The 27,024-nt window shown below is 44.2% G+C and overlaps 3 protein-coding genes across 3 annotated transcripts in view; all 3 read right to left on the bottom strand.

The window, feature by feature from the left end:
* Window positions 1–1,078, bottom strand: part of ezrb (ezrin b) — a 56,877-nt gene extending 55,799 nt beyond the window's left edge. Inside the window, exon 1 of the mRNA XM_036984802.2 lies at window positions 864–1,078. The gene's annotated coding sequence lies outside the window, so the exon portion shown is untranslated. The remainder of the gene's footprint in view (window positions 1–863) is intronic.
* Window positions 1,079–3,134: 2,056 nt separating this feature from the next.
* rsph3 (radial spoke head 3) lies at window positions 3,135–8,251 on the bottom strand. Its single transcript, XM_021611570.3, has 9 exons — window positions 7,959–8,251; window positions 7,483–7,570; window positions 7,247–7,388; window positions 6,983–7,128; window positions 6,334–6,537; window positions 5,540–5,702; window positions 4,987–5,073; window positions 4,458–4,564; window positions 3,135–3,287 (listed from the first exon to the last, which is right to left on the bottom strand). Exons 1-8 carry the CDS (start codon window positions 8,069–8,071, stop codon window positions 4,488–4,490), a joined length of 1,020 nt encoding a protein of 339 aa, XP_021467245.1. The 5' UTR covers window positions 8,072–8,251; the 3' UTR covers window positions 3,135–3,287; window positions 4,458–4,487.
* Window positions 8,252–16,731: 8,480 nt separating this feature from the next.
* LOC100136248 (T-cell activation Rho GTPase-activating protein) lies at window positions 16,732–23,324 on the bottom strand. Its single transcript, NM_001124512.2, is given in 10 exon segments — window positions 16,732–18,240; window positions 18,412–18,508; window positions 18,745–18,925; window positions 19,415–19,524; window positions 19,654–19,815; window positions 20,748–20,917; window positions 21,046–21,109; window positions 21,644–21,697; window positions 22,353–22,437; window positions 23,221–23,324. Coding segments are annotated over 9 exon segments (2,022 nt in total). The 5' UTR covers window positions 22,380–22,437; window positions 23,221–23,324; the 3' UTR covers window positions 16,732–17,083.
* Window positions 23,325–27,024: the final 3,700 nt, after the last annotated feature.

Raw genomic sequence — 27,024 nt, 5'->3', positions numbered from 1 at the left:
CATCTTACTTCAGCACCACTACTGTGGTATCTAGGTGTGATCCTTGCTCGGATAAAATTATGAGGGGACGTTCGATGTAGCCTACAGTATATGATACACGGTGTACTGCAGATACATTTTCCTTCAGAATCAATTAATATTGGCTACTACTGGGTGATGTGAAGCCAATACAAAGTAGCCTATCCATCACAGGGACATCAAATGTACTGTTGCGTATCAAATATACTGTTGCGCTTAGGGTCTGCCGTCTGTTACAATGTAACACCTTGTCTATATCCTTTAACAGGGCAGTTGGGATCACTAAATAGCCACGAGCTTCATTAACTTCTGAAGAAAATACACATTAGGCCAACACTGTTTAGGCTTTTTCAAAAATAACAAAACCTATTAGGTTACACGACGTGTGTAGAAGTAGACAGACCTACAAAGGAAACAAGTTGAGTCCACCTAACGTTACCAACCTAAATCTGTAGTTGCCTAGCATAGGCTACTAGGCTAATCAGTGAATCTTCTTTGTTGTCAAATGTCATAATATTATTATCCAAGATAATTATTTGACCGACTCGAATAGGTTTTAATTGTGCATTTTGGAGCAAACATTCGAATAAAATAGCCGTTGCATCATGGATACATTTTTACACTTGCAAGCTACATACTCTTCCATTTCTAGCATTTTACCAAGCCACAACCCACTACAATTATCCCAGACACCTGTTGTTATATTTCTCCCCTTTGTGGGAAGCGGCGGTAGAAGTGGTGCAACAAGTGCGGAAACAAAGTAGTGAGCATCCCTATTCTGTTCAACTGTCTCACGTTCACATAAATATTCGATCGCCTATTCATTAATAGGTACAATGGCTTACCAGAGCAGGTGTGATTTAAGATGGTTCTACCGCAGGGCAGCCTCGGACACTCCTCTGCAGAACTAACAGCGCGGCAATATGGCTGACCTCCGCTACTTCAGCGCTCCGACTATTGCCGCCTGCTTGCATGAGTTCCTGCTTGTCACCGGTGCCAGGCAAGAGGGAACCGTCATTCGTACAACAGCGACTCCCATTAATGGCACGTAGTTTATACTGAAAACTGTTTGAACTCAAACAAGCTTGTAGAAAAATGCAAAATAAGGGCAAAACCCTACAACTGATCTACTGTAGGATTAAAATGGTATGTTTATTATGGAGAAACATTATTTTAAAATTAGTAACCTAATTTGTGATAAGTAATTACAATTAATTTGGGGTGAAAATATATGGCAAAGCTTTAAAATTATCATAGAAAAATGTTGACCATTGAAGGATCAGTGATTCAATGTGGTCAATAACTCTTTATGGGCACATTGTTTCTGGTACCCTGACAACCCTTTATGGGGCACCTACAGTATGTCATTTATCACCGTTGAAACCACTCAGTAGGCCTGCATTTATATCAAATCAAATCAAATGTATTTATATAGCCCTTCGTACATCAGCTGATATCTCAAAGTGCTGTACAGAAACCCAGCCTAAAACCCCAAACAGCAAGCAATGCAGGTGTTGAAGCACGTTGGCTAGGAAAAACTCCCTAGAAAGGCCAAAACCTAGGAAGAAACCTAGAGAGGAACCAGGCTATGAGGGGTGGCCAGTCCTCTTCTGGCTGTGCCGGGTGGAGATTATAACAGAACATGGCCAAGATGTTCAAATGTTCATAAATGACCAGCATGGTCAAATAATAGGTCTGGGACAGGTAGCACGTCCGGTGAACAGGTCAGGATTCCATAGCCGCAGGCAGAACAGTATAATCATTTATAATCTCGAGTCTCGCTATATCAACCAGGCAGAATATAACTTTGGCTACAGTCAAAGCACATTTTCTTAATAGTACATACTGCTCATTGTTGACTAGCAAACAATTATACAATTAGCCTGTTATATTTGGCTAATTATAAAAAGACAGGCACTAAACAGCATATTTATTTCACAAATGCAATGACTTCACTCCATGACCTTGAGGATAAAACAGACCAGATGGAATAGTTGTGTCATTGTACAGAAGGGAAGACCTTGAGATAACCAAGAGGCCACATCATAAGGGTATTCAGATGAGAGCATTATGTGAGCATTATGTGCCATAAGTGTATTACCAGAGTAGCTTTAACATGATTTATTGGGTTTAGGCATACAACTACAAAAAAAAGTGCAAAATTACATTTAAAAGTCCTTTATAAAAACACCACATAATCTGAGAATTTTACGAATTGCTGTTGCTACATAAAATAGGCCTACTGTGGATTAAGTCTATTATGGGAAGTGGTAATTTAATACCACACATTCATTCTAACAAAATAACTATGGCGTCATAAACAAACAAAAGTAAGATATTAGATGCACGTGTATATTTGTTTGGATTACCATTCTTGTGTTTCTATTTGTATAGTTGAGTAATAGTGCGCGTCAGAAGCACACCCTCTAAAACTCAACCTAGGGAACGCTGTGAATGGGTTGGGGAGGTTTCATAAATGGAAACGGACCAATAGTTGAGTAGGATTAAAATAGAACGGTATATATCAGAGATAAACGCTGAAGTGCGTGCACTAAAACTCGCGCTATAGGTCACAACGCATGCATTCTATTGGACCGAAACAGCCACTTGTAAAGAGGAAATAGTTTACAATCTATTTATAAACAACAAGGATCGTATACATGTGTCCTGAAACACAGATGTACTGTACTTTCCAGCATGTCTTATTTGTTTAAAAAATAATAATAGCATAATGGTATGACCGCAAGAGCTAATGTTTGGTAAACATTTAAGTAGGCAAAATTTTTGGTTTAGCAGATTACTTTCAAGTTAAGGCACTGGCACAAATACTATAGGATTGTTGTTGAGGGATGTGACTTTTTGTAAACCGGAATTTAGTGATTGAACACCAGTATAATTTCAAGAGACATACAATTTTGGGAAAATGACTGTACCAGCAGGGAAAATAAGACAAGTCACCAATTGCAGAATATGAGCTACTGAAACACAAGCCTCCAACACATTACATCAAAAGTCAGTAAACTCGGTCGACAACACTAAGGGTAAGGACAGGAAACTAATAGGCTATAAATGCACTGTCCATGAAACCAAAGACTAATGAGATTTGTAGAAAATGCTAAGAGTTAAATCTATAGTCTTTATTGTAGACAGTTGTTCGATATTTTCAAATCATGAATATAAGTAGAGTAAATCATTTTTTAATAACCATTTAATGTAGAGATTTTCCTTTCACCATTCAGCTCCTCAACTTTTCATTTGAAATGCATTCCCTGTAAAGAAAACAGACCAAAAAAAGCATGGTTTGTGTTAACTTCCTGGACTGGGGTGAACTTTGTAATGGATTACATTACGTACAGTACATATGATTAAAGGTGCTGTGCTGCCTGGGTTAGATTAAACACTTTAAAATAATCAAATTGGTGTTTGTTCAGAATATCAACCAATAATGTGATTGGATTCTGTTTGGGGAAAGACAGAAGTGTCAGAATGGAGGGGAATGCCCTATACATAATCTTGATGGATTTTTGCATTTAGCCAGGACCGCTGGATTAACAACATGCTGATGCAAATATTTTTATTTTTAAACACTGTGGCTTTAGACAGCACAATCAGATCTGGGACCAGACCGGCTATAATAGTATGGGTTATTTACTGTATATGCAATAGCAATGAGTCGTCAGGTGTAAAAACAGTGCTCGAAGACTCTTCTATTCTTACAGATGTGTGGTTAAAAACATTAACCTGCTTTATCAGTCACTCTACCATCCTGATTTTGATTGTAACTCAAGGGAGGAGCTGTTAAGTGGTGTAGGCCAGCATGAGGAACATGTAGTACATCTCTCTAAGGACCGATTCATAATTTGAAAGGGTTCTATCTGGAACCAAAAGGGTTCTACCTGCAACCAGAAAGGTTTCTTCAAAGGGTTCTCCTCTGAGGACAGCCGAAGAACCCTTTAAGCGTGTAGCTTGTAATCCATGCCTGCATAACTCAAGTTGTCATACATATCATTCATGCATGTTAAGTCTGACGCACTTAAGTTGTGACAAAAGTCAGACTTAAGTGCGCCTTTTAAGTCTGACTTGTGTGTAACATGGATGAAAGATTTGTATGAAAACTGGATTTCAAGCTACACGCTTAAAGGGTTCTTTGGCTGTCCCCAGAAGAGAACCATTTGAAGAATCCTATTCGTTCCAGATAGAACCCTTTCGACAGAGGGTTCTACACGGAATCCAAAAAGGTTCTCCTATGGGAGGAATAACGGTTTTGGATTCAGGCCTGACAGAATGGGGAGGTCTCTTTCATTCAAACGAACACACTCACAGCATCAATGGTTCTGGCTCCAATATCAAATAACTAGCCTTAAGCATACAGGCAGTGGGTTTATTCATTTGTTTATACCATTAACAAATGCTGGTTCTTTCGAATTGGCTGATGTTACCTGTATGTCCCCCCATAGTGGTACAGGCCCTCATTGGGTGGAGTGGTCGTGGGGCTGCATCTGTTGGAACAGCTCCAGCCTCTTCTGGGTGACATCATGGATAAGCACTAAAACAAATACGGAGAGGGTATGCTATAACTCTTTGGTCTGTGTCGGAGTACCCTGGTGGGTTTAACCCTCATGGTTCTAGTACCCCTTGTGGACATAACACAGATATAACATAGGCATAACTCGTGTCTTTGAAATGGCATTTTATAGGTTGCTGTTGCATCAATGGTCTTTGTAGGATATTTGAGTTCAGAACTGCAGCACTGTAAATGGTGGTTCTCTAAATTACAATCGCTTCTGTAGTATTAAATTATAGCCACTAGATGGAGCCAAAACAATGTTTATGACCAGTTAAATCTCAAGAGGGCCTCACAGCAAATGCACTTCTGTGGAAGGCTTATGGGAATGTGTTAACTGCACAGATACTAAGATTTAAAGTATTGATATTTGAAAAATCTCAGAAGTGCATTCATCCACTTACTGTCCAACACTGCTCTTGCCACGTATCTCTTCTCCAAAGTGTTACTGACATGAGCCATCAGCCACGGGAGGAAGCCAGTCTCAATATCTGGACATTAGAGAAGACCAGAGCACACACGCAAAAAAAACACATTGAATGTTAAATACTGTAAATATGCATGCATCTTTAGAACCAAATACTTAATATGTTGGTACTCGAACTATACATAGGGAGAATCTCAATTGCATACTCCTTGAGTCCTCTCTCCTCGCCTCCTCAAAACCCATTTGGGAAAGCCAGATGTCCCTCCCCTCTGACCTTCACCTCCAGGAGGCAAGGAGCAAGGAGGCGAGGACTATGCAGTGAGATTCTTCCATGGATCTTCACGTGGATCCGAGGAAGACCAGCTGCTGCCATCGCAACAGCTAATGGGAATTCTAATAAAATACCAAACTAATACCAGTCTTGGCAGTCCTCTCTTGTGCATTGAACATCTCATGTAGCACGACCTCTTATGTAACTGTTGGAGGAAAGGGTCAAGGGACAGTCAGCAGGGCCCTGGGGGAAGACTGACCTCTCTCCACAGGGTCGTAGAAGTAGCCGTGTTCCCTCAGCGTGGTGTAGACTGAGGGGAGCAGGTCGGCCAGGTAGTGCTGGGCAAACGCTCGCGCCGCAATCTTGTCCGCAGTCTCCATCTCCTTCTTCAGCACCTCTCGCTGCTGGGTGATTCGACGCTCCTGTTCAGAGAAGAGAGACAATGAAAGTCATGGGTCTGTTTCCCTCCAAAGAGTCTGTCTGGAACCTCATGCTATGGTGCCTGAGCAGATATCAAACCCAGGTCAGGGATTGAGGGTTGCCTTATTGCCTGGGGAAAGTGCCCTGAGCAGTCGCTCAAGTTAAGCATGCTCTGAGGCTGCTCCATTCGCCAGGTGTTTTATTTTACTTGACTAATAACAACCAAAATGCAAAGAATTCCAATAGTCTGGTCTTTCTGGTTCCTCCCATGTGTGTTGGTAAAAATAGCTACTTTAAATGTTCTGGCAAGTTATCATAATTTTGGGGAACCCCAAAATACTGCTGACTTGCCCAATGGGCGATTGCCTTTCAGACCTTAATGTCAATCCCTGCAGGCTGATTAATTGGCACCGTCTTCCCTAGTGAAAGCCTAGGCATTCACTCAGGATGCAAATATTTTCAGGTCTCAGGCAAGCAGACCACCACTCAGCACCCTAACAAACCACCTCTGTTGCACTATTGAGAGTAATGGACATTAACTTTTTAAAACTAATCTATCCCGTAATTTATCTTTGGCCTGAGAATTGGTTACATGTATCCGTGTGGCAGCAGCCATGTCTGGTGGTCCTGTACCTTCTCCTCACGGTGGCGTCTCTCTTGCTCCTCCAGCCGCTGCACCTCCACCAGCTCGGCGTTGCGGAGCTCCTCGAAGGCCCGCTGCTGTGCCCGCAGGCTGGCCAGCTCCTCCTCCTCCATGACCTCCAGCAGGGCCTGCTCCACAGTCTTCCCCACCAGCACCTCCAGCACCGGGCGCACCTCCATGTCAAAGTCAAACAGCTGCAGGGCAAGGCAGGGGACATGGGCATGGAGGGGTTAAAAAGTGGGTACAAATAAAAAATAAAGGGTTAAAAGTGTGTTGAATACATTTTCAAATATACTGTTTCAACAGATGAAACTACACCTTTTAGAACAATGCGGACTGTGAAGAGACACACACACACATTCTTATATTATACATTTTGTATTGTAGATATGTAGTGGTAGAGTAGTGGTGTAATAATGTGTTGAATGATGTACTGTTTAGTTTATATTTTTTCTGATGTAATCGCCTTAATCTTGTTTGGACCCCAGGAAGAGTATGGGGATCCATAATAAATACAAAGATATGCCTAACGTGTTTTCAACCTGTTGCCAATCCATTTGAAGGAAGCTCCTTCACATAATGTTGAATTGTTTTCATTGCACGGCAATGAAGAAGAGGAAAAATAAAAATATGTAATACCTCTCCCTCCTCTATCTGTGTGGCCACATCTTTACCGGACTTGGCAGGAATGAAGAGGGGGGTGGCCGGTTTGTCCAGGAAGGCGTCGGTCTGGCACTCGACGCTGGTGTCCTCTACGCGATCATTCAGCTCCTCAAGATAAAGCTCTGAAATAATCCATGTAATTATTTCCAGCTCTGGAAATAATCCAACCTCTGTGTTGTCCAACAATGACAGTAGGCAGCTAAGATGTTGTTCTGTTTTACCCATAGATTTAGGTTTTACCTGTCTGTACATCTATGTGCTTCCTTCCCTCCAGAGCCTCTGGAGTCCTGGGCCTGAACTGCTCCATGGCACGCTTCCGAGCGACCGATCTCCTTCTGGACTCCTGCTGTCTCTGGACCTCAATAGGGTCAGGCTGAGCTGCCTGGCCAATACATAATTATACAAGACGTGATGGAAACATTTTTACCAATGTGGTTATCACTTTCAATATCTGACTTGGTGAGCTGGAAACTCACCACTGGTAGGATGTGCTGGGCATACGTGTTTCCCCTGACAACACGTCGGTCATACATGATGTTTCCATAATTGCTCTGTCCATCACTTCTGCATGACAAGGGAACAGGTGCTCTTTTTTTTCTATGTACAATCTTGATAAAAACGAATTAGCATACACTTATCCACAGCCGTGCACTAATGCAGTTACATTAATGAACCAGGTTTTGCACCTGTTTTTTAATCAATCAAGACTGGATAGCGTACTTATTGAAAACCTGAACAATTGCTAGCACCATTTCAGCTGCCTGACCCTGCAAAATATACAGTGCAACAACTGACAGGAATCGAAATGTAACTGACCCCAACTCTGCTATGCTGGCAATAATCTAGCTACCCATTTCATTAAGCAAAAAGTCTAGTTGTTTACGCTGCTGAAGTTAGCTTTTGGCTAAACTATCAGTTACTGACAGCATATATCGTTGTCTATCAAACTTACTGCTCCGCTGCGGGCTCTCTGTATTTGGTGCGGTTTTGAACAGGTCTTGGGCGACTGGCGAATGTGTAAGTCCCGTTTGGAGCCTCCTTTTGAGGCTGTAACACGGATGTCATTCTTTGATTTACAGTTAGCAATTAACTAATCTCTAACTAGCAAAATTATTCTAATGAAAACAAATCGTATTATTTGATAAAAACATTAAAACTGGTAGCTAAATGAAAGTGAATAAGAGTGTCTAGTTGTTGACGTTTGTCATAGCAACGATTTCCAGGAAGTGCAACTTTGCTGTTACATCACTTCCTCGGTTGCCTGCTAGTAGTTTTGCTTTTTTGGTTGGGGGGGCTAGCAAAGCAAGGCATTTACATTTTATGAAGGACTGACATATATTCAGCTCAAGTAATTTCATTTTAATATGATGGTCTTCCACTCCACTCTTATGGACCCTTATGTACAGTTCTATAATTAATATAATCCTATGCACTGTGCAGTATGGAAAAACAAAATCTTTACTTTAATTCAAATATTGCCTAATAAAATGCATATAGGAGAAAAAGATCATTATAAAGTGGCTTCAATATAGTTTATATACAGAAAAAGCAACAATTATTATTTTATAAATGTTATTCAAGTGGTACCGTAGTTGCGTAAATGTAATGGGATGCATTTGCTCTTTGTTACTGTTTTATTGTTTTTGGAACGACCCATTATTTGATGGTTTAAGAAAGTTACATTTTGGCTCTGGATGTCAGACTCTTCCTCTTCATCCTCATATACCTCCCCCTCGGCGATGGCATCCTGGTACTCCAATACCAAGTCGTTCAAATTGCTCTCTGCCTTGGTGAACTCTATCTCATCCATGCCCTCCCCGGTGTACCAGTAGGGAGGCCTTGCGACGGAACATGGCAGTGAACTGCTCAGAGACACTTAAACAGCTCTTGGATGGCTGTATTGTTGCCTATGAAGGTGGCGGACATCTTGAGTCCAGGGGGTGTGGTGTTACAGGCAGCAGTCTTGACGTTGTTTGGCATGAAGTGCAGACTCGGGAAGGGTACCATGCTGATGGCTAGCTTGTGGAGGTCGGCGTTGAACTGTTCTCGGAAGCGAAGGCAGGTGGTCACCCCGCTCATGGTAGCCGACACCAGGTAGTAATGAGGTCTCCGTAGGTGGGCGTGGGGAGCTTGAGCTTGCGGAAGCAGATGTTCATTACGCCCTCCTGTAGTCCTAACATGGACCATTGGTGCCGTTCAGGGACCAAGCCCACACACTGAGGCGGTGCGGTCTCGGATGCCACAGAGTTCCACCGGCCTGAGACAGCAGGTTGGGTCTCAGGGACAGTTGCCAAGGTGTCCCAGACAACAGGGACAGGAGAAGGCTGATCAGGGGAAAAGAGGGGAATGCGTAAAGCTCCTGCCCTGGCCAATGAGCCATAGCATCCAAGGCCAGAGGCCCTGGTGGCTCCGACATGCAGTACCACAGGGGGCAGTGTGCATTGTCCAGGGAGGCAAACAGGTCCACCTGCGCTCTCCTGAACTTTTCCCATGGGTGCTGCACCACCTGGGGATGTAGGCTCCAGTCTCAAGGCGGCGGGCCCTCTTTTGAGAGCATATCCTCTGCCACATTCAGGATGCCAGGTACACCTCTGCGGTGTTGTCCATTCTCACCAGGACATGTCTTCCCTTCAGATGTGGTAGGAAAGACCGCAGGGCCAGCAGTACAGCTCGGAGCTCTCGTGTATTGATGTGCCGGCCGCTCCAAGGGGGTAGCCAACAGCCACTGACCAACCTGCCCTAGGTCACACCCCCCAGCCAATCTGGGAGGCGCCTGTGCTGACCAGCTCTCGGTGGCACATCCTCAGCATATCCACCCTACCTGAGAGAAAGGAGCGACAGCACGGTGACATTGGCGCTTCGGGTGCAGCCGGTGGAGGTTGAACCACCGTTGAAGAGGCTGGAGATGGAGCAGGCCCAGGGGTATCAGCAACGGGTGTTGGCAGGTCAGGGCGGCCCCTGCCGAAAGTGGTCGTGGCAAGATAAGATTGCCTGAACTCTCCTGGTGGGCAGGTGTACTCTCACTAGGACTGAGTCAAGTTACATGCCAATGAAGGCCACCCTCTGGGTGGGGGTCAGATGACTATTCTTCTCGTTTACGTAATGCCCAGTCAGCCGATGTGGGTCAGGAGTATGTCTCTGTCTGACAGGACCTGGGTCCTGGTCGGGGCACAAATCAGCCAAACGTCCAGGTAATTGACGATCAACAATCCTCGGGATGCGAGAGGTGCCAAGACAGCGTCCATGCACTTTGTGAAAGTGTGGGGTGCCAAGGAGAGGCCGAAGGGAAGAACCATGAAGAACCAAGAACCATCCCTTCGAAAGCGGATCGGAGGTACTGCCAATGAGCTGGGTGAACAGGAACATGGAAGTACGCATCCCGCAGGTCCAGAGTCACAGCCCACTGATCCCTGGACACGTCCTGCAACATGCGGGCTGGGGGCAGCATGTGGAATCTCAGAACCTTCAAGTAACCATTGAGGTTGCGGAGGTCCAGAATCGGTCGAAACTCTCAGTCTCTTTTTGGGACCACAAAATAAGTGTAGTAGAACCTACCTAGCGGTTCGGATGTCTCGAGCTCTCCAGCCGCAGAGTTTTCTTCAGGGGGGAGGGGGTGACACGAAGGCCCCTGAAGGACGGGGGCCGGCACCGGATTTGGAGTCGGTAACCCTCAAGCATTTTGGACAACACCCAGGGGGACCCCATACCCTCCTCCCACTTTTCCCTTTGAGAACAGGAGAAGCGGCTGAGACCGTGTAAGGGTGTGTCAGGGGTCCTGCCGGGGCCCGCCTCTCCTCTGGCACACTGAGCGCCTGGGTCCCCCAGGCATGTCCCTATGGCAGTGACGTTTGATAGGTTGTTGCTCCACCGCATGCTGTGCCCTCCCTGCTGTCGTCCCTCAGCACGAGGTGATGTGGCAGGAGAGGGACCCCACCATAGTTCTGGTGTAGGTGGGTGGCGACGGTCCGTCTGCCTTGTATCCTCTGTGCCCTCCTGCAGCCGGGGCAACAGAGTCTGCTAGTAAGGCGGCCAAGAGAGCAGAGGGACCCATATTTTCTTAACTCTTCTTGAACTACACTGTTGGTTAAGGGCTTGTAAATAAGCATTTTACAGTAAGGTCTACACTTGTTGTATTCGGCACATGTGACAAATAACATTTGATTTGATTCAACCCCCCCAAATTAACATACCCAAATATAACTGCCTATAGCTCAGGCACTGAAGCAAGGATATGCATTTTCTTGGTACTATTCGAAAGGAAACACTTTGAAGTTTGTGAAAATGTGAAAGGAATGTAGGAGAACACATTACATCTGGTAAAAGATAATACGAAGAAAAAACCAAACGTTTTTTTGTGTACCATCTTTGAAATGCAAGAGAAAGGCCATAATGTATTCCAGCCCAAGTGCAATTTAGATTTTGACCACTAGATGGCAGAAGTGTATGTGCAAAGTTTTAGACTTCCAATGAACCATTCCATTTCTGTTCAAAATGTTGTATGAAGACTGCTCAGATGTGCCTAATTTGTTTATTAATAAATTATGTAAAACTGTGCACTCTCCTCAAACAATAGCATGGTATTTCACTAGTTACTGTAAATTGGACAGTGCAGTTAGATTAATAAGAATTTAAGTTTTCTGCCAATATCAGATATGTCTATGTCCTGGGAAATCCTTGTTACTTACAACCTCATGCTAATCGCATTAGCCTACGTTAGCCCAACCGTCCTGCAGGGGACCCACCAATCCTGAAGAAGTTTAAATCTATTTGGATCCCACTATATAACAAAATGTGGAAAAATTCAACGACTGTGAAAACTTTCTGATGGCACTGTATGTACATAAGTGGCATACTGTATCCTGAATTGACACTTTGTTTAGCATTTGAAACATTCTCACTGACACCAGGAAGCAGTTGTGGTCTCATAGTAAACAGAGAGAACACTAGTCATGCATTAGTGAAATTAAACCACATTTGAAATGTTTTTATTTTGCTCTGCTTATATGGCTTTAAAAAAAGGCTTAACAAAACTAGATGAAACTGTAACAAAATATGCATGTCAACCACAAACAGCATAATCAGTTCTCTAAAGGTGTCCGCATGCAGGTTTGGCTTGCTCCTAGCAGAACTCGGCTAGGCAAAGGAACGTCTGTGCTCACATACTCCCTAAAGACATTTGCTTGAAAAATGAGAAGGGAAAAAAAAATACTTCTGTTGTAGTTCCCTCCTCAGCCACCGTAGCAACAACATAGCCATAACACCTCAAAATAGTCTGTATGAATCTGTAAATATGTAATTAAAGTAGATGTTTTTGCAGAGTGTAGATATTGTTAATGTTATAACATGACTATTGTAGCTAGAAACGGCAGCTTTTTTTAATGGAATATCTACAACTACGACCAGTTGCGCAATTTTACATCTAAGATGTTTGGTACAGTATTAGTCGTCTCTCATTGAATAACAAACACTTAATTCAAGAATCCGTCCATAGTTCCCACTCCTACTAGTAGTACTGTTGACCAATCACAGAAAAAGGGGCGTAGACTTCGGCTATCGCACTTCGACTTGCCACAAAAAAATATGTCAAGAAAGTTCATAATATATGAGCTATGTCACTCCTGCTCCCGCTGCCCCTCCCTGCCCGTCTTTACACGCACTTGTCACTATCATTATGCGCAGCAGCGCTCTTCACGTGGTTGATTGCCCCTATATATCTGTCTGTTCCTCTGTCTGTTCCTCGGTGGTGTTCCCTGTGTCAACATTAATTATTATTATGTGTTCCTGTCCAGACACTGTTCCTGTTCTGTTTTGTGTCTGTCAGTTATTAAACCTTCACTCCCTGTACCTACTTCTCATCTTCTGTGTCAATCCTTTCAAGATAGCTGTTTCAAATGGAAAGCATGAGACAAACCTAATCTGCGTTTACACAGGCAGCCCAATTCTGATATTTTTTTCCACTAATTGGTCTTTTGACCAATTTTCAGAGATAATCTGATTGGTCAAAAGACCAATTGGTGGAAAAAAATATCTGAATTGGGCTGCCTGTATAAACGCAGCCTAAATAACCCCACAAGTGAAAGAATGGAATATATGCCACAGGAAGTAGACACAGGCTAGATCTATGTAGTGACAGAGGTGAAACCACTGTGGTAAAGGTAAACATTGCATTTCTATGCCTTTGTTCTATGCCAGTGGTTAGCTGCAACTATGCAAGTTTGTACAAACAGTAATGATCCAATATTTATGGTTACACTCTGTTATCTTTTAAATGAGGTTCTCTGATCCACTCACACACAGACATTGTGTGAGTGGATCACCACTCACACACAGACATTTTCTCCATATTTAATTGTATTTGTGAATGTTTATTTACATGATGTAGTGTACCTGCCTATATTCCATTATTCATATTCAAACCATAGTTTATATATTCCCAACCATTTCATCCCATTCAGTCTATTCTTTATTGTGTAATTGTTGTTCATGTATGTTTGAACAGTTATTGGTTCATTGATAATTAATAGCCCTCCCACCGATTTGGCCTGCTAATTATGTGTGGGAGAAGCACATGGTTCTCAGTTCAGGCAAGGATGGATGACATGGATCGTGACTTCTATCCTTGTTTTTTAAGTCTGTGTATTTATTATATTATATAAAATAAAACAGGTATTTTTGAGTAAATCTTGTTCCAGTCATATTGTAAAACTTCTTAATGTGAGAAACATCGGCCAGCTTTGTCACACTATCCCTTCTGTGTTAAATTTATACGCTATGACAAAGCAAACATAATTGCTTGTTTTTTGTTTTGTGTGTTATTAGCTGTTACAACACTAAGCAAATTAATTAGGCTACATCAGTTGTGGGGGTCATGGGGTCAACATTTACATGATTAGTAGGAAAGAAAACCTGCCGAACACCAAAACGAAAGAAAACATCATAATATATGTGCAAACTGCTTCAACTGGAAAGCATGAGACTATTAGGTCGCGTTTACACAGGCAGCCCAATTCTGACAAGAGCCCAATAGGGCACATGGACACTTTAATCAAACATCTCAGAAAGGCTATTTTCAACCATCCCTTTACGTCCTCCTTTGAATAGCTGGAGGGATACGGTTTCCCATTCATTACAAGTATGTGATGCTGCGCAGTGGTTAAGGGCGCTGTACTGCAGCTCCAGCTGTGCCATCAGAGACTCTGGGTTCGCGCCCAGGCTCTGTCATAACCGGCCGCGATCGGGAGGTCCATGGGGCGACGCACAATTGGCCTAGCGTCGTCCGGGTTAGGGAGGGCTTGGTCGGTAGGGATGTCCTTGTCTCATCGCGCACCAGCGACTCCTGTGGTGGTCCGGGCGCAGTGTGCGCTAACCAAGGTTGCCAGGTGCACGGTGTTTCCTCCGACACATTTGTGCGGCTGGCTTCCGGGTTGGATGCTCGCTGTGTTAAGAAGCAGTGCGGCTAGGTTGGGTTGTGTATCGGAAGACGCATGACTTTCAACCTTCGTCTCTCCCGAGCCCGTACGGGAGTTGTAGCGATGAGACAAGATAGTAGCCACTACAACAATTGGACACCACCAAATTGGGGAGAAAAAGGGGTGTGAAAAAAAAGAGTATGTGATGTTGTATTGATGTTTGTCGGCCTCCTCCCTCACCCTCCCTTCACCCTGTTCTCTCTCTGGGTGTACATTGTTTACTGCTGTCACCGTAGTCATTTCTGTAGACACCATGTTCTTATACTGATGTAGAAACTTCCATTAATTCTGTCAATCACTCAGTCCAGCTCTTTACTTTACAAGGCTCAATGGCTGCGTTTACACAGGCAGCCCAATTTTGATATTTTTTCCACTAATTGGTATTTTGACCAATAAAATCAGATCTTTTCACATTAGATATTTTTCACCTTTTGTAGTTGTAGGTAATGTGTGCAGGTACAGTAACCTGGCTGACCCCTTTCTCTGTAGTCTCAATCTCAGCCTCAGTCCCCATCATGCTTTATTCCATTGTTATCTATGGTCAGTAAGGCTCATAATGGTTAGGTTCAACATAAAACATTGGATCTTCATGTGCTGTAAAAATTTTAAAAAATACATGTACTGTAATCACAGGTGGTTGGTGGCACCTTAAATGGGGAGGACAGGCTTGTGGTAACATCAGGACATAAGAACATTTTTCTAAAGTCAGGTTGTGCCACGCCTGCATGATGCTAGTGCCTCAACTGTCAAATGCAGATGTATAGTGGCAGTTAGGCTAGCGGTTAGAGCAGGACAGCCCCAGATCTACTCTCCAGTAGGTTTTCAGTCCAACCCTAATTGAGCATATCTGATTCAGCTGGTTAAGGTCTTGTTGAGCAGCTAATTAGTCAAATCAGGTGTGTTGAATTAGGGTTGGACTGAAAAAGGACGGTAGATCTCCAGGAAGAGGGTTGGGCAGCCCTGGTCTACAGGACCTGAAAAACATCACATAGCCTTTTGGCTATTGCTTCATATTCTCTTCACACAGTTCCCAGAATGTGTTCAGAAAACCAACAGCATGCTTTGTGTGTTAACCCAGCTCTCTTCACCTCTCTCTTTCCCATTGCTTAAATATTGTAACGACATTTGCCAAAATAATAATATGGTGGGTGCTTATATTTGTCCTCTTTCACACATGTGCAAGTGTGTATTAATACGCATGACCCTGGAGCAATTAGTGTTAAGTGCATTGCTCAAGGGCACATCAACAGATTTTTATAGACGGTCACGTTGCACTTGGTCAGTTACTCTCTTTTCTCATCACGGCTACTGGCCTAACAGGCATCTTGGATTTTAGGAAATTAATCATGCTCCTAGTAAATTCATCTAGGAAAGATTCTAGGAAATGAATCCTTCTTGGTGAGAATAGTCATGAGTAGGTAAGGCCTTAACAATCACAGTTAAATTAATACTTTAGTCCGTTAAGGGTGTTTGCCCTGCAGGAAAATGAAAGCCTACTAGAACTGAACACCATTAATGAATTAGAGACCAACGCTAAGAGAGGAAACATCTAACTAAAAAGTTGAGAGAGGAAAGGGAAGCCATGGCATCGGATTGGCTCATCAAGGCAGCCACGGCATCGGATTGGCTCATCAAGGCAGCCACGACAACAAGCAATTCAGAGAAAAACCAAATCCGTCCACGTGATCAGTGTCTGGTTTCCTCTTCTGCGAGCCACCAGCCAGAACATGCTGTTCTCTTAATGAAGGCTGTTAGATTGTGTTGCATAACCGTCCTAAAAAGGAGAAGAAAGCCGGGTCTAACTGGTCTAATACTCACAGCCCCGACCCAGCATGGTCCATATTAGTTCCTCATTAATGCATTTGCTAATGGCGTAGTTGAATGGTGAGAGGAAGTCCATCTAACCTAGCCTGGTTCCAGTTTGGTTTGTGTGTTCTTAGTGTGACAATAGTAAGACAACGCAAACATCTACAAGCCTACAATCCTTCTAAAATGGCTGTGTTAATGTTGGTGGAGCCCATGGGATGAACTGAGAAAGCAGTATGGCTTATGTATGTATGGGAGCTCATCTCTTGTACTTGCATGCACACAAGGTTGTTTTTGAGTGGAACTGTGTGCTTGGGGTTGCAATGGCCAATCAATTCTAGCCAAAGCTGCAAAGTCACAGGACTTGAATGCTCCTAGGGCTCCCCCCCCCAAAAAAAAATCCCCCAAAAAGTGTACAGACTTTAATAACTGGAGAACAAAGTAACAATGTAACATAAAGGTGCTTTATTGTAGTGGAAAGAAATATGTCAAGAGTCAAGACACAAAAATACACACATTTTTACAAAGTTACACATTTATGTACAGTACATATCAGTATATTAACAAAAGTAAAACTGGAGGAGATATCCAAAATACCTGCAGATTCAGATTGTGATTATTTACATAGCTTTTCTGTAGATACACTAGAGGAGTATCTACCTTCATTAATAGCTTTTCAGGTGAAATGTCTTTCATTCTGTACTCTAAACAGTACTACTCAGCAAGTTCAACCTAGCAGTTGTACATTATAGTTTGTGTACATTCAAAGTGAAAAGTGAGATATAACGTCAGAAAAAGGTCATTAAACGTAGGACTCCTTGGCGTAAGAATACTCCTCGAATACGGGCTGGCTGCACCTCCGTGACACAGTCTCATGGTGTGACATGGTCTCATGGCGTGCTCTCGACACAGACTCAGACATCGCTCGCTGGCGGAACCCTCCGGAATGTTGTTGGACTGCGGTGACATCATCACTGTCTGTCCCCTGAAAGAAGCAGTCTGTGTATTGATTGACGGTACAGGAGTACATGAAGTTTGCGTTCATAGAAGCGGGGCGGGAATTCCTGCTAAGAGTGGCGGCTGCGGCCTTGACAGTCATGGAGCCGTAATGTGACAGGGTGAGCTGAGCCACACTCTGGACTGCCTGCTCGTACGAGGGGGGCTGCAATGGCAGTCTGCTATCCACCTGCTGGAAGGCCTCCATGGCAGACAGGGGATGCTTCTGCCTGAGAGGAGCCTCGGCCTCACTCTGGGAGTCCTCCTGGAGGGTTCCACAGGGGAAAGGTTTCTCCTTCTGGAGGTGGCCTTTCTTCAGACTGATTCGGGCGAAGGTTCCCAGGTTCTTGGTCGTCATCGGAGCTTTGCTGTTCACCTTCATGGACTGGGTGCGTCGCTTGGCCACTTCCACCGTGTCCGCCCTCGGATGTGGGGACTGGGCCCTGCGTGGGCAGCCCGGGGAGGCCAGCGGCGAGCTGGTAAACACAGAACCCTCCGATGCATTGGAGGTGTTGCTCTCCAGGGAGCAGGATGACGAGCATGACGGATGGCTGCCGCCGAGTTTGGGAAGGGACAGTGTGGCGGCAGGCCTGGTAGCGGCACCATGCCCCGGGAGCAGGAAGGAGTCATTAGAGATCTGCTTTTTGAGTGGCTGCTCCTCAAAGTCCCGGCCCTCCACGGAGAAGTCGTCATGGCTACGGGCCAGGTTCCTTTTCCCAGCAGAGGGGAAGATGATTGGTTCTGAGCAGCGGCGGTTAAAGGGTGTCTTGTTGGTGAAGGAGTGGAAGATGGCATTGGTAGGGCAGGAGGGGACAGTGCCACGTTCCATCCCGCACGCGGAGAGGAGAGATGGGGACGAGCTGCCACTTTCCCCCTCTCCCTGCATGGACCCCATGCTGTCCCCCTCAGAGTCCGGGTCAGTGCTGTCATATGCAGAGTCGTGCCGCTGTGACAACATAGATTCTGAGGAGAAAGAGGCAGAATGTTGATCAGTTGCAGTGTATGATTCCTATTCCCATCGTTCTACTTTGAAATGTGTTCCCAGAAATCTGTGTTCACAGAATGTTTTCATTTTCTGTGATACAATGTGTAGCACTGCAAAGAGTGGTGCCTAAAGCAGCCCAGTTCTCTTACCTGAGCTATCTTCATCAGGATCTCCCAAAAGGCTCAGGATGTCTTTTCCAAAGATCTCACTGCAATACTCTATCAGGAACTTTGTCAGCTCTACCACCTAAAGGAAACATCACAAAGAACATAAAAGGTAAACATTACTTAGAAAGAGGGTTGGCATCTCCTTTCACTGAACAACTCAGTCCTGTTTCAGTGCAGACTACTGTAGGGTAAAGTTATTGCGAAACCACAGGCCTATACACAGACACACAAAACACACATACACACACTGTGGTTTTCAGTGCATGAAAACCACATTGGCAGCTTCAAAGAGTCCAGTCAGAACTGTATTCTCACCTTGTCCACGGTCTGCACGTCTAAGGTCATGTCGTCCTTCCGCAGCAGAGTGGGAGCGATGCACACCGCCAAATTATTGGCGTCCATCATGTTGGCGTGCCCGCTCTTCGTGATGTGGTGGAACACACACAGAAGGTTCCGCAGCAGCAGGATGTTGGGCCCTGGTAGCTTGTCAACCACCCTGAGAGGAGGAGGGAAGAGAGAAGGGAGGAGAGAAAGAACAGGAAGAAAATGTAGATCAGTTTGGCGCTCTTTTTTTAAATTATTATTTTAAGCTTCTCTTTTTGAGAGGGGAATTCAACAAAAAAAGAGAAGTGCCTTGTCTGAAATATACACATTGAGGGGAGAGACACTACTTCCTCTTTATCTGAATCTCTGAAAAAACCCATTCAAAAGCCCCTTGAATATATACTTTGCAACACCTACAATAGCAATGGAAAAGTTCAGGGATTTTTGTATTCAACCAAACGCCTACATTAGTCTTACATTAGCATAGCTTACAGTTTTATAGGTCACCACTGGGGGTGACTGGACAGGTGGTATAGTAGCTAGTAGCTATAGTAGCTAGTGCTAATGCCACATTTAGCATAGCATTAACAGTTGGTCCTAGTAGTGGCTAGCTAATACTACTTTTAGCCTAGCATTAGCTCATTAGTGTTTGGTAGCTTACCTCTTGAGCTGCAAGCCTCTCTGGTGGACATCCTCACTCTCGAGGGCCTTTATCCAGGTCTCAAACAGCTCCGACACTAGCAGACGTCCCGGGAGCTCGTTCAGAAAACTCTGTAATTAGGAGGGAAGGTGTTGGTGGTTAGAACACAATGGAAGACTGCTGACAAGTAGCGAGAGTGTCCAACGGATGGATGGATGGACAGATGGGACAGATGAGTGAAAAAACGGATGACTCTTTACCTTGAGTAGACCCACCAGGAGAACCACGGGCAGGGCATCCATCTCCACCTCCGTCCCACTGTTGAGCTGCTCCCTGATGGCCTTTAGGGTCTTATTGTTGCATGTCGTCCTGAACACCCCCTCTGTGGAGGGGCCTTTCTTCCATAGAAGCACCAATATCTCCTGGTGGGGAGAGAGAAGAACAAGCAGAGGTCAGACCATGCTGAGAAAAGGCATGAACAAATCAAACAACCTGCTGTGTGTGTGTGTGTGTGTGTGTGTGTGTGTGTGTGTGTGTGTGTGTGTGTGTGTGTGTGTGTGTGTGTGTGTGTGTGTGTGTGTGTGTGTGTGTGTGTGTGTGTGTGTGTTCTGTGAGGGGGAGGGCAGGGTCAGAGTGAGACAGGAGGTTGGTGCATTGTGCGTGTTCATCAGCTGGAACATCACATGTAAATCAAATCAATGGTTGGGTTGCAGACAGGCAGGTTCTTAGCAACCATTATCAAATGCTTTGTTAACTGCACTTATTAGTGCCAATTTAATGACCTGATTAATCAAGTGCCCTAATCAATAAATCACTTCATAAACTGAACTACCATAATGATTCCTAGTGATTCCTAACTATTGAATTGACATGCACCTCATTCTTACAAAGGTGTTTAGTTAAAAGGGTTTATTTATTTTAGAGGACGCTACCTAGTGGGCACTACCTAGTGGGCACTACCTAGTGGGCACTACCTAGTGGGCACTACCTAACGGACACTACCTAGTGGGCACTACCTAGTGGGCACTACCTAGTGGGCACTACCTAGAGGACACTACCTAGTGGGCACTACCTAGAGGACACTACCTAGTGGGCACTACCTAGAGGACACTACCTAGTGGGCACTACCTAGTGGGCACTACCTAGTGGGCACTACCTAACGGACACTTGGTAGAATGAGGTGCGGGTCAAATCAACTGCTCTCACTACAACTCATTATGGCAGTTCATTATGGCAGTTCAGTTCATGAATTGAAAGTGTTATGTTATATCGCACAATCAATCAAATCTTTCTCACTCAATGCTGACATACAAAGATAGTACAGAACCAAGATAGTTGTGGTAGAGTGACGTACTGTGATGGGCTTGGGAAGCATCCCATCCTCTGGGCAGATCTTGGAGAGAGGCTGTCCAAACAGTTGGCTCTTGGAGTCTGTGTCTGGACAGGAGGACATGCTGTTGAGGGTGGAACTCCTCTTCAATTTCCTCAAGATGCTGATGCTTCTCTTACTGTTGCCGCCCTTTTCTGTTATGAAAGAAGCCAAATGATTAGAGAACTTGAGTAGGTATAGATGTAGTGTGCAGTATTGGGCACAGTATACATTAATGCTAACTGATACCATGATGTTGTTTTTCAGCGATGTTCAAACTCACCAATGGGCTGCGTTGCTTTTGCGTTACACAACTCCCTGGGCAGGGTGGGGATCTTTGTGCCGCCCTGGAAACACAAAACAGGAGATGTTGTCATGAGAATGTGTGAGGAACGTGTGGCAGGGGAGGGATGGGAGGAGCCTCTGCTCTATGCCCCTGTGTCTGCACGCCTGTTTCCATGTGAGGGTGCAGGGTGGTAAGAGTGTTACTCGCCCACACACCCTCCTTAAACTCCTCCATCACAAACAATTTACCCCTCAGAATTTAACCCCCCCAGAAACCCCCCTCAAAACACCCACCACTTTCACACCAATATGTACTCAAGATCAACACAAGGTTCTCCATTTGAACCAAACAACACAAACCCTCCAAAAAGCATAATCACTGTACAGTATCAATCAACTGTTACAACGAATACACTTGTGTTATGTAAGTGCTTATTATCTGAGCAACAGATTGCAGTAGTTAGAATTCCCCCATCAAACCTAAAAATAAACTTGATATTTTCCCCCTGAGGTCTAGGGAAACCAAAGGTGTTTCCAGAACAGTTGACACATGGATGAGAGAAGCAGAAGCGGGGTCTGTACTGTACGGTACTCACATCAAGGGGAAACTCGATAAACGGGTCCATGCCACTTCCTGTTAGAGTTTTAGCCTTAAACACAGAGAGAGAGAGAGAGAGAGAGAGAGAGAGAGAGAGAGAGAGAGAGAGAGAGAGAGAGAGAGAGAGAGAGAGAAAGAGAGAGAGAGAGAGAGAATTATCTATAATGCAGATTAAAGTTGTTGAAGATAAAGTCGACTCCTTCCAGAAGCAATTATACTATTTCGGTAAAGGTCAATGTATGCTCATTCTAATTCTATATTTACATGGTGTCAAACAAAGGCCTATATATGTCTGAATGACCATAGATCATGTTTTGACATACTGCAATGTGTGTCTGCATTGAGTGCCTTTCTAAGAATGTCCAATACTCCGTCCTTACTGATAATGGACATTTCTAGAGGTTATATCCTTACTGATAATGGCCCTTTCTAGAGGTTATAACCTTACTGATAATGGCCCTTTCTAGAGGTTACAGTATATTCCTCTTCAGAGCCATCAAAGCCCATCAACATGAGAGAAATAGATTGAATAAGAGTGAATATTATGAAGTGGCAGCTGTTCTAATTGCTATTATTGTATATTTAGCACACTGGAGAGTAAGCTAAAGCTTCATCCCAAATGGCACCCTGTTCCGTATAGTTTTGTTCAGTGTACTGTATACAGAATAGGGTGCCATTTGGGACGGGACCCTAAGTGAGAAACTTACTGTGATACTGTTGCTCAGCACCTTCATCAGAACACTTGGGAGGGGTGTGATAGAACCTGCCCTCTCTGTTGCTGCTTTAATTTTCCTGGAAAGATTAAAAGACATACATACAAATATTAATATTTGATTGACCTCGAGTAAATCCCTAGTTATTCTGGTGAGCCATAATGGAGAAAGATGGATAGAGACTAGTCCCTGTTTAGAGGGGTGTGGAGAGAGACTAGTCCCTGTTTAGAGGGGTGTGGAGAGAGACTAGTCCCTGTTTAGAGGGGTGTGGATAGAGACTAGTCCCTGTTTAGATGGGTGTGGATAGAGACTAGTTCCTGTTTAGAGGGGTGTGGAGAGAGACTAGTCCCATAGTTGGATTGCTGTGGCGAGAGACTAGTCTATATTGTGTGTAAGTGTAATTCTACACTTAGCCCAATACTAATTAATATAATCATATGTGCCATTTAGCAGACGCTTTTATCTAAAGAGACTACAGTCAAGCGTGCATACATTTTATATCTTATACTGTATGTAATTGAATGACATAGACAGTACAGTCCCATTGATACTGCAAGTTACTACAAATACATTGATAGATCCCACAATGTTTCTATAATACGTAAGCAGAGACCCCCAAAAATAAAATAAAATGGTTATTATAAATAATTGTATAGTATAACCCAGTAACCAGGTTAGCCATTTACGGCACAATCAAGGGACATTTACAGTATCTATAGAGGTAATAGTGCTGTGATTTAGTTAGTTATTTTATTTTTCTGTGTTTTTTTTGTCTATGCATTGCGAAAGAGACCTTGGTCTCAATGGTGACTCCCTGTTTAAATAAAGGTCCAATAAAAACTAACAAAATAGTAGTGCTTACCTGTGAAGTGTATCCAACCAGCGTTCTTTCACCTCAGGCAAGCTGCAGGCAAAATAACAGCGTGGCGTGAGTTACTAATCCACAGTGAAAGAGGAACAAACTAAACGCACGGACAGACAGACTAACAGACTGAAGAGACACAGCACGCCCTCTGGCTCTTTTAACTACAGCCCGTTGGAAACTCTAACTCAGTCATGGGGACAGGAAGCAGCGTCATGGCGGCCCCCGACCAAAGACACCACTTCCTCTTGGGTTGGGGCTGCTGCTGTCATCGCCATGTGGAAAGAGACATGTGGAGACTAAGCCTCAATCACCTGTATAGATGATAGGAATACCTTTATTTGTAAAAGGGGATCACTTCACTCTGGGGAAGCCTGGATGTCTGAGTGAGGCCTTTAGAAATTATGTTTTCTTTTGGTGTCTTTGTTTTCCTTCACCTTTGGCCTACAGTAGGGAGTACATTAGGGCCACATTAGGGCCTACACTAGGGAGTACATTAGGGCCACATTAGGGCCTACACTAGGGAGTACATTAGGGCCACATTAGGGCCCACACTAGGGCCCACACCAGGGCCCACACTAGGACCCACACCAGGGCCCACACTAGGACCCACACCAGGGCCCACACCAGGGCCCACACTAGGGCCTACATCAGGGCCCAGACTAGGGCCTACATCAGGGCCCACACTAGGGCCCACACTAGGGCCCACACTAGGGCCCACACTAGGGCCTACATCAGGGCCCACACTAGGGTCTACACTTTGGCCCACATTAGGGCCTACACTAGGGACCATACTTTTGGATTACTGTAAAAGAGAGCTGTAAAAGAGGCGTTTACATACCCTTTCCCAAAAGACCAGCTCATGTACAGTTGGTGCTTACTGGTAAACAGTAGGCTGATGAACTGGTGAACCTAGTCAACAACGGTCACACTTATTTGACTAGTTTGTATGACAAGAAACCGTGGGAGTCTATGACTCAGACCCCAATAACATGACTAAATTACCCATATCTACACCAACAAGGGATAGCTATCATTCCTGATCAAAACAGGCACTGATTGTTATTAGCCATTTATAACATTAATAACTAAATAACTTTTCAATCCCCTTCAATTTTGTTCCATTCAATGTTATGTCTGTTTGTCTCCATTTGTGACCATGCAATTTCCAACCTCTATATTTATTTGAAAGACCCAGGTTTCCTGATAAAGTCCATTGCTGTAAAGCCTTTGACATGTGACCTGAGGTCTGATGGTCAGCTTCACACTTCCTGTTTCACCAGCCATTATCTTGTGATGGTGTAGATTTGTCTAACTTCCCTATTTCATTCAAGACCTTATGGAAAGCATCTCTGAAGAACCTCAATTTGTTTTTAGGTCAATCCAAGGATACTGGATTTTTGTGCTGCTTGTGCACAGTATATCTCCCAGGAAAATCAAAAGGGTCAAACTTAACTTAAAGGAACTGTTCATTTGAATCTTGAATTTGAACTTATGAATGATAGAGTTGACTCTATTATCCTCGTATTGTAATAGTTGTACTTTGAAATGCCAGCAAGCTGAACTTACTGCTCAGTAGTGGCTCATTGTGTAGTTTTCTAACCTTTAAACTTTGGGAGTTCAGAGAATTAGTCATTGTCATGTAATGTCACTAGTGAGAAAAAACAGAGAAACATCACTTGTTATTTGTTATGTCTATGTTGAGAACGATGAGTGAGAAATGTTTTTCACTGAGTTAAAAGAGACGTGTTTCCATCTGAGACTGTGCCTGCCAGTTCATATGTCTCTCTCTGTGTGTGTGTGTGTGTGTGTGTGTGTGTGTGTGTGTGTGTGTGTGTGTGTGTGTGTGTGTGTGTGTGTGTGTGTGTGTGTGTGTGTGTGTGTGTGCATGTGCGCCTGTCTGCATACGCGTCTGTGTGTGTTTGCACATGTGTGAGTATGAATGGGCACTCATGTATGGACACGGAGGATGGCTGTTGCTCACCAGAAGGACACCACACAGACGGCGAGTGGCCAGGCCAAAATGAGGGAAGTCCTGAGGTCGATCTCTCCCCCTCCTCCCTCTTCCTCAAAGCCATAAAGCCACAGATTCTCCAGACTCACCCTATGCTTCAGACGGTAGCTAGCACTGGATCTAAATGAGAGAGAGAGAGAGAGAGACAGAGAGAGAGAGAGAGAGACAGAGACAGAGAAAGAGAAAGAGAAAGAGAGACAGAAGGAGAAGCTTAGGTGGCCATGATGGAATATGAATGCTAGTAGGCCTGACTAGGACTGCATCTCTGCTCATCAGGACTAGATAACTCCACTTCTCTATCCAATGGCTTCTATAGGTACTAATGTATTCCTCATTATTGTCATCTATTTCTGAATCAGTGATTGGTTATTTATCACTCAGAAACAGGAAGTGATCTTATTTCTATCTCTTTTTGAATGCATTGTGTTCCATGACAAGCTTCCTGTCTGTCTGTCTGTCTGTCTGTCTGTCTGTCTGTCTGTCTGTCTGTCTGCTCGTGAGGAGGAAGGCACGCTCTCATGGCCTAGGTCACCATTTTTGATTTGCTACGAAATTAAAATTGTCACCTTGTCGAGTGTGGATCCACAGACCTACGCATTTACTGTAAGACTGGTCGTGGAAACATTTTGTGATTTTGTGTAGAGCCTAGAATCAAAGTGTTCCGGTAATCAGGGTCCATTCAGGCAACGTAAATAGAATGGAAAGTGGATGCATCCAAAATGGCACCCTATTTCCTCCCTGTGAGCTCTAGTCAAAGTACTGTAGTGCACTGTAGAGAAAATAAGGTGCCATTTGGGACACAGAATCGATGGAAGGTGGGATGGGGGAGAGAGATGGGAGGAAGAGAGGAAGGAAAATGAGGTTGCATAATTATACTGGTTAGTGAGGAAATCTACACACAATACCTCATAATGACAAAGTGAAAATGTGTTTTTATACATTTTTGAAAATGTATTGAAAATGAAATGCAGAAAAATCTCATTTACATAAGTATTCACACCCCTGAGTAAATACATGTTAGAATCACCTTTGGAAGCGATTACAGCTGTGAGTCTTTCTGGGTAAGTCTCTAAGAGCTTTCCACACCTGGATTTTACAATATTTGCACATGGTTATTTTTAAAATTCTTCAAGCTCTGTCAAGTTGGTTGTTGACAATTGCTAGACAACCATTTTCAGGTCTTGCCATGGATTTTCAAGCTGATATAAGTCAAAACTGCAAGTAGGCCACTCAGGAACATTAGAGGTCAGGGAAGAGGTCAGTGACCTGGAGTGTGGTGCCGGAACAACAACCTCCCTGAACTTCAGTAAGACCAAGGAGCTGATTGTGGACTAGAGGAAACGGGTGGGCGAGCACACCTCCATCTACATCGACAGGCCGCAGCGGAGAAGGTCGACAGCTTCAAGTTCCTCACTAGAGACTTAAAATGGTCCTAACACACGCACAGTTGTGAAGGCGCAACTGTACTATTGAGAGCATTTTGACTGTCTGCATCACTGCCTGGTATGGCAATAGAACCACCCTCAATCGTATGGCGCTAGAGAGGGTGATGCAGACAGCCCAGTACATCACTAGGGCCAAGCTCCCAGCCATCCAGGACCTCTATATCAGGCAGTGTGGTAGGAAGGCCCGGAAAATTGTTAAAGACTTCTCTCTGCTTCCGAATGGCAAGTGGTACCGGTGGATCAAGTCTGGCACCAACAGGCTCCTGAACAGCTTCTATCACCAAGCAATAAGACTGCTAAATAGCTAACTTAATAGCTATACGGACTATCCGAGTTAACCTTGTA

This window comes from Oncorhynchus mykiss, chromosome 8, assembly GCF_057628025.1.
Source record: "Oncorhynchus mykiss isolate SJ-2025 chromosome 8, ASM5762802v1, whole genome shotgun sequence".
Taxonomy (NCBI): domain Eukaryota; kingdom Metazoa; phylum Chordata; class Actinopteri; order Salmoniformes; family Salmonidae; genus Oncorhynchus; species Oncorhynchus mykiss.
Note: the sequence above shows the minus strand (reverse complement) of the source record. Positions and strands in the feature narration are given on the sequence as shown.